Source organism: Peromyscus eremicus, chromosome 6, assembly GCF_949786415.1.
Source record: "Peromyscus eremicus chromosome 6, PerEre_H2_v1, whole genome shotgun sequence".
NCBI classification, from domain to species: Eukaryota; Metazoa; Chordata; class Mammalia; order Rodentia; family Cricetidae; genus Peromyscus; species Peromyscus eremicus.
In genome coordinates this window covers 65,444,337-65,451,883 of record NC_081421.1, presented here as the reverse complement: position 1 = coordinate 65,451,883, position 7,547 = coordinate 65,444,337, and the positions used below count along the sequence as shown (strand labels likewise).

General features: G+C 41.0%; 1 protein-coding gene across 2 annotated transcripts; it reads left to right on the top strand.

Moving 5' to 3' along the window:
- Window positions 1-2,591: 2,591 nt before the first annotated feature.
- Window positions 2,592-3,005, top strand: LOC131912543 (cornifin-B). Of its 2 annotated transcripts, XM_059264845.1 has the most exons (2): window positions 2,592-2,690; window positions 2,829-3,005. In XM_059264845.1, the coding sequence occupies exons 1-2, from the start codon at window positions 2,592-2,594 to the stop codon at window positions 3,003-3,005; spliced, it is 276 nt and encodes a 91-aa protein (XP_059120828.1). The 2 variants fall into 2 exon arrangements, with proteins under 2 accessions (XP_059120828.1, XP_059120827.1); XM_059264844.1 differs by having other exon boundaries at window positions 2,592-3,005.
- The last annotated feature ends 4,542 nt before the right edge of the window (window positions 3,006-7,547 follow it).

The window sequence follows — 7,547 nt, the reverse complement described above, 5'->3', positions numbered from 1 at the left end:
ACAGATAGGACTAAAATGAACAGAGAACAAGCAGTTTCTATCTGAGAAAGAATCTCTCCACATTGATTTCAAAGAAGAGTCAACTAAATATAGTTGTGTTCCCCAAATAGGTTTTCTCTTATTACCAAATATTGTTTGCTTACATTGAACTCCATGGTAAACAACAGAAAACTTCCGGATTTTAGTATGCTTCCCTTAATTTTTATGTAGATTCAACTCTTTTTGTTAATTTTGGGTTTTCTTGCATAAGAAATGATATATTTTATTTGAATAATGGTGTAGAAAGAGAGACTTCCAGTGAATCACGATTTCTGGTAAGGAAAGAGGAAGTGAAGTGAAGTAGCCTATGACATAATGGTGGACATTGTGACAGCTGAAACTGTTTTCACCGGTTAGATAAGTGTTGTCCTAGCTTAGGAGAGAAACTCCTCCTGAAGAAGAAACCCTCTGTTCACACAGCCCTTTCATCATGTAAACCATGGCTGAGTTTGAGAAAAGATGCTCTGCTTACCAGGCTCCACTGAACTCTATGCATGCCCTTCCTAGAGTGTGTGGCCATGCTCTTCAAATGTCTACCACCATGAAAGCCCACCTCGCCACGCCTCACCAATATTCTGAACTCTCCCCAGTTTCCATCTCCCCTGTAGCCATCTGCCCAAGTCTTCACCACACTAGATAGAAAAAGTGGCTGGAATAAAAGAACCAAGTCACTTTGCACCTGAAGTCCTATGGCCCTCTCACTTCACCCAGCTCAAAGTTCCCCTTCTCTAATAGAGATTCTCAGCCTTGTGACTTTTATTTTTGTATTTCTTCTTGGAAAAAGGACTCTCAAGATTAAAAAGGAAAAAGAAAAAAGAAAAAGAAACTCATTTTAGAGTTTCTGTCTGTTTGCTTGTTTGTATATTTTCTTAATCTCCTTTTGTGGCTTAAGTCCACTAAGTAATGGATAAGTAAAATTATGGCCTAAATTGTCCTGAATAGAAGAAAGTAATGGCATTATATCCATCGCCTCTCAGGAGAACCGGAAACACCTACTGGCTATCCGTCACCCCCTATAGATTCTAATCATCCCAATAAACTCATCTAAATTGAAGCTCTGCTTAAGACACCCATAAGACGGGATTTCTGATGCCTGATTTCCCAGAATTTCCTTTTTGCTCTTTCAATCCATAGCATCCTCCCTGCAAACATCACACTTGAAGACCAGGTGGGTGGAAGCGGGGTGGAGGGAGTATTCTTCAGGGTTAATGCTCAGATGGCATTATTGTCAGCGTGTGAAAAAAAAAATCACATTACTAGTGTCATCACTTAAGCTGAACCAATAAGTGGGTGAAGCACCCAGGATGAATCATGCCTGACAGGTAAGCTATGAAGATTCAGTGGCCCTAAAGGCTCCCATTCCCCTGAGGCAGGGCTTGTTCCCTCTATAAAAGGCCAGTGTGAAGAGGATGCCACATCAGATCCCAGTGACTACACTGCCTGATCTCTGCATACCAGGTAAGCTTCTCTATGTGGATACTTTACCATTTACTTTATGCATTTATGTGACTTTTTACTGGAGCCTCGTTTGCATTTAGGGTGTCTTTTTTGTCCTCTTATTGAAATGTAGTTGTAGTTATAATGCAGATGTATCATCTGAATTATAAACCCTTGAAATATATATATGTACATATATATGAATATATATATGAATATATATATATATGAATATATATATATATATATATATATATATATATATATATATATATATATATATATATATATATATATCCTTGCTGGGTCTGGGTCTGGGTAAGAACACAAGCCTATCTCACTCCTAGTGACATCATTTCTTTATCTACAGTTTTAATGCTGAGAATTTTATTCTTTCAATAAAAACATTTGCTAAGAGTTTGCTGTATCTGGTGTTTTGGACTGTAAAAGGTAATTTAACAAGGAGAATTTTCTCCGTAAAAGCGCATCTCATTTAGAAGACCAAGAACTAAAGGCAGTGCTATGAGGAGTCAGTGCCAGGAGACAAGGGCAAGTGCGATGGCAGTCTGGGAAGGTGAGAAAAATTTCTGAAGTGCTCGCTCTAAGAAAGCTGCCTAAGACTGGCATAGCAGGTGATCTGTGACAGTTGGGCAAATCTGAGCAAGCAGGCATGAGAGAAGCCCCTGAGATGGAGGAACGTGTGAGCCGCATGTGACGGTGAGGCATCCTGGAGTGGCCACAGGCATTCTGCGGGTGACAAAACATCTTACTTGGTGCAGTTGAGCAGTGGGCTGTGAGCATTTTATTGTTTTTATTTTCTGCATGCCATCACATTTCCACATGAGCCAACGTCACCAATCTCATGTTCCTGATAAAGCCCTTTGCTGTGTTGCTGTAGTAGGTAGGAAGAGGGAACGGCCGGAAAGATCCTGTTTGTTTAGAACCGGATGACCTTTAAGGACCTCCACGGCAAAGTACCGTCTGTGGTAGAGAGAGAGAGAAAGGAGAACCTCTACTTCTTTGGACATCAGAAGTGGCATTGCCAGTGGTTTCTTGTGAAGTCATTCTCTCCATAAACCATCTATTCTATTTCTAGGCCCCGCCGTCTTTGAAGCATGAGTTCACACCAGCAGAAGCAGCCCTGCACAGGACCTCCTCAGCTGCATGAGCAGCAAGTGAAACAGCCTTGCCAACCACCACCGCAGGAGCCATGTGTCTCCCAAATCAAGGAGCCCTGTGACATCAAGGTTCCTGAACCCAGTCACCCCAAAGCTCCTGAGCCCTGCCATCCCAAGCTTCCTGAGCCCTGCCACCCCAAGGCTCCTGAGCCCTGCCACCCCAAGGCACCTGAGCCCTGCCACCCCAAGGCTCCTGAGCCCTGCCACCCCAAGGCTCCTGAGCCCTGCCACCCCAAGGCTCCTGAGCCCTGCCACCCCAAGGCTCCTGAGCCCTGCCACCCCAAGGTGCCTGAACCCTGCCCTTCCACTATCACTCCAGTACTAGCCCAACAGAAGACAAAGCAAAAGTAATGTAGTCCAAAACTGTGCCTTGAGGAGCTGATCACCAGATGAATGCTGAGCCCCAGTTTCCATTCTGGGGAAATACTATGCCCTTATAGCACAGTCCTGCCTCTCATTTATACCTTAAAATGAAGTACTACGAAGATTTTTTACCTATAAATGTGGGGCCTCTGAGTCTCTGAATTCAACTGAGGACTTGGTTCCTGAGCTAGTTTGTCTACTCAATGTTCTTCTGAAGAGGGACTAAGTTACAAGTGATTCAGTCCTGTTATGTCCCCATTAAATCCTTCCACTCCTGACTATATTGGTGTCTGACTCAGTGACTTCTTCCTTTTCTTCATGAAGCAAAAGCTATTCACAGACATAGGAGGGCAGTGACTTCCTCCAGTTAACACCTATCCTGGCACTAACATCCAATCCCGGCACTGGCGGGTGGGAGGCTCTTCCCACTGAGGATACCTGGGGTGCCAGAGGAAGGTTATGTAATGCCATCAGAGGTTTTTGCGTTGGGACAACAAGAGGACTCTCCTCTTACAAGTCAGTGAGTCACTCTGGAGTTTAATTAGTACCTGCCCAAGCTGAATCTGACGTATGTAATCCTGAGTGCTCTGTCCCCAAATTAGGCTTCTTGGTTTCTAACATACTCAACTGTTTCTGTTCACTTCAAGAAATCCTCCAACAGAAGTGAATCTGCCTCTTCTTACTCATTCCTTCTATATACCCATAATTCAAATTCCCCCCAACAAACTCTAAGACTCACAGCCACCACAATTGTTATCTCAGTCTTCTGTTTTTGTCAGGGAGCCTCCTAAAGGGATGTGCTTCACATTCCACACCACCATCCAAAACACATACACATACTCACATACACACACACACTCACATACACACACACATGCTCACACACATGCTCACATACACACACACACATGCTCACATTCACAAACACACACTCACACACACAAACACACATACACACACACACATACACACACACACACACACACACACACACACACACACACACTACAGTCTTCATAGTGTAACAAACAAAACCTGGTTCACCAGATACTCGGGTTGGAGCTTTATCTGATGAAAAGGAAAATGTATATCCCACCAGGAAACATGAGCCACTTCCAAGAAGCAAAGTGAAACTTCAGTTGCCCGTGTAACGAAACTAGCTACTCGTGTCACAGAAAAGTGTTCACAACACATCCCTTGGTTCTGTCAGAGATTTTGACATCCATCTCAACTCTGCCCTGAGTTTCAGAAGTCTTGGTGTCCTGTTTCCTGGTCCTGAGGCATCTGAACCTTGGTTCACTTCTGAGTGGACCTTTACAGGTAGAGGGAGGGGTTTTGCTGGTGTTGGCCCAAACAAGTGCACTGTGGAGGTGACACTTGGAACTAAGGAAGGGGCATTTCATTGAGAGAGGCTTTCAAAACAGGCATAAATCTAAGCACTACGGGATGGGATATAAATAAGACACCAAAGTAAGCACATGTCAAGTACCCAGAAGGGATGCTGATGCTGTAGATGGGCCTGTCTATGTCTCGGGAAATTTAACGGAAAACTTCCATTGACAACATTCTCAGGAAAAGCTGCCCTGCATTTTGAGAAAGTGGAAGCCTGGTAAAGAGGTGGATCTTCATTCTTTCAATCCCCAAGGATGTTTTGTCTCTCAAACACAATTGCTAAAAGTCTTCCTTTCTTTTATAGCTTCTTACTATAAATTTACCCCAACCCCCCCCCACACACACACCTTATATTTTCTTTCCTCATGATACAACAGAAGATTCCACTCTTATTCAGGAGCAATATTTAATATTTAGTATTAGATGACTGCACAAAAGATCTCCAGAAAGGTATTATCAACTTTATTATACTATGATCAATTCCCTAAGAGCACTTTCCTTTCTCTGTCCTTTGAAGCACCTATTCGTTATTTGCAGTAACTTGGCTTCCCTATCTGGGGTCACACTCTACAGAGAATCAAATGATTCAGGCCTGTCTTCAGGTCACTGGCAACATTAGTAATGTTGTGAACATTGTTTCAAATGTGTTTTGAATATATTTCAAATATGGGGTCAGACGATTCAGGTGAGCAATGGTGATAGGATGTGGCATTTTGTGGGTTGTTAGATAAAGAAGGTGGCATGCATAGAGAGAAGACAGACAATTTCACACGTTGGCCCCCTTCCCTCCTTTTATTCTGTACTCCCTATGTTTTAAGAACTATGAGGAGTATTTACATGGTACTTGACCAATTCCCCAAAACTTTATTTTCCTAAAATATTGTATAGAAAATTAAATTTGATTAGAAAATAAAATGTACAGAACAATACATTTAAATCACATTTTCTATACTAGTTACATGTAAGTCACATATAAATGACTTACACACATAAGTAATGATGGGCAGGGGATGCTGATGACTGTTTACTAAGAGCTAATTCATTCTCAGGTATTATATCAACCTAATGAAAGTACTGAAAATTCTATGTATAGAACAAGTTTATGAAGTAAACATTAGTCTCCTGAACTGGGGGAAGAGAAATTGAATTTCTGAATACTTAAAAAATTTGTTCCTCAAAAGAACTAAATAATACTTGAAGACAAAAACAAGAGTTTGAAGTATTTTAAAAATAATATTTAGTGTAGCCCCAAATTCAGAGAAAATTGATCATCAGAGTCTTGCCTAGATATTCTTTGTAGTTTGACTGTGAAATGCCCTCCAAAATCTCATGTGCTTGAATACAGAGGTTAGAACTGTTTAGAAAGTTGTAGAATTTAAAGTATATGGAGCTTTGCTGGTAACTAGGGATGGGATTTGAGGTCTTACAACATGGCCCCACTTCTTGTCTGCTCTCCACTTCTTGATTGTGTATGCAATGTGACCATTCATGCGGCCAGGATACATTAATGCAGATACATTAGAAAGAATGCTTGAAGAAATAAAAAAAAAAATGTGCCTTGTTGGGGATTACAAATTGGTCCTGAAAAGATACAAAGAGGAGAATCTATTTATTATTTAGGATATAAAATAGGTCTACAAAAACTTAGACCACAAAAGGTGCAAATTAGGAGAGATCGATTACAGATTCTTAATGACTTTCAAAGATTATTTGGAGACATTTCCCATCTACAAACTATTGCTGGGGTAAAAAGTGATGAACATAGTAATTTGTTCAAAACCTTAGAAGATGACAAGGACTTAAATAGTCCAAGAGAATCATCACCTGAAGATGAAAAAGAATTGGCTTTGCTAGAAAAGAAAGTACAGGAAGGATATGTGGATCATGTGGATCCAAAGCTGGATTGCATTTTGGTTATTTTACCCTCTAGGCATTCTCCTACAGGAATTTTAATGCAGAGGGAAGATATTATATTGGAATTGATATTTATACCAAATAAGCAGAGTGAAAAAAATAATAAAAACTTATGTGGAAAGATCTCTGACTTGATTTTTAAAAGGAAAATTGAGACTTTGTCAATTAGCAGAAATAGACCCAGCAGAAATTGTCGTACCTTTAACTAAGGAGGACATTGAAAAATTATGGGCAGAAAGTGAACCTTGGCAAAGAGCTTGCAGTAATTTTTGGGGAGAGATTAACAGCAAATATCCCAAAAGCAATAAAATTGAACTTATAAAGAGAGCTGATTGGATTTTGCCTCACATTGTACAGGAAACACCCATATCTGGAGCCCGTACATTTTATACAGATGCAAACAAACAAGGAAAGGCAGGTTACAAATCATAAAATTTAAGTAAAGTGGTTTAAAGTCCTTATAATTCGGTTCAAAAATTGAAATTGTGTGCTATTCTGTTGGTATTAATGGATTTTTCAGAACCTTTCAACATAGTTACTGACTCTTAGTATGCTGAAAGAGTAGTATTACATATTGAGACTGCTGAATGTATCCCTGATGAGTCAGAATTAACTTCACTATTTATTCAGTTACAAGATATTATCAAGAATAGGAATCATCCCTTATATATAACTCATATCTGATCCCATAGAGGTCTGCCAGGCCCTCTAGCACAAAGTAATGATGACATTGATAAATTATTGATAGGAAATGTGCTGGAGGCCTCAGAATTTCATTAAAAAATGTCCAATAGTAAAGTTTTTTTTTTCATTTTTCTTTATTAAGAAAATTTCTACTCACTCCACATGCTATCCTCAGGACCCCCTCCTCCCTCCTCCCACCTCCCAGGCCTCTTACTCAAGCCACCCCACATCCCCACATCCCCCAAATAGAGGTCTCCCATGGGGAGTCAGCAGAGCCTAGCACACTGAGCCTAGGCAGGTCTAAGCCCCTTCCCACTGCACCAAGGCGATACCATCAAAGATGAGGACATCATGGGAATAAGAAGAGGCAGGGTACTGGGGAGGCTCTCAGGAATCCACAAGGTTGACCCCAACTTGGTCTGCTGGCAGTGGTCAGTCTACTCTGGTAACCAGTCTAGAAAATAGTAAAGGTTTAAAAAAGGATTTTTCTGATGGAAGTGGATGCAGAGAGGCCCCAGGTGGAGCTCCCGGAGTCCAATT

Bases quoted from the DNA above. Each gene is read 5' to 3' on its own strand.
- LOC131912543 (XM_059264844.1), top strand. From the start codon at position 2,592: ATGAGTTCACACCAGCAGAAGCAGCCCTGCACAGGACCTCCTCAGCTG.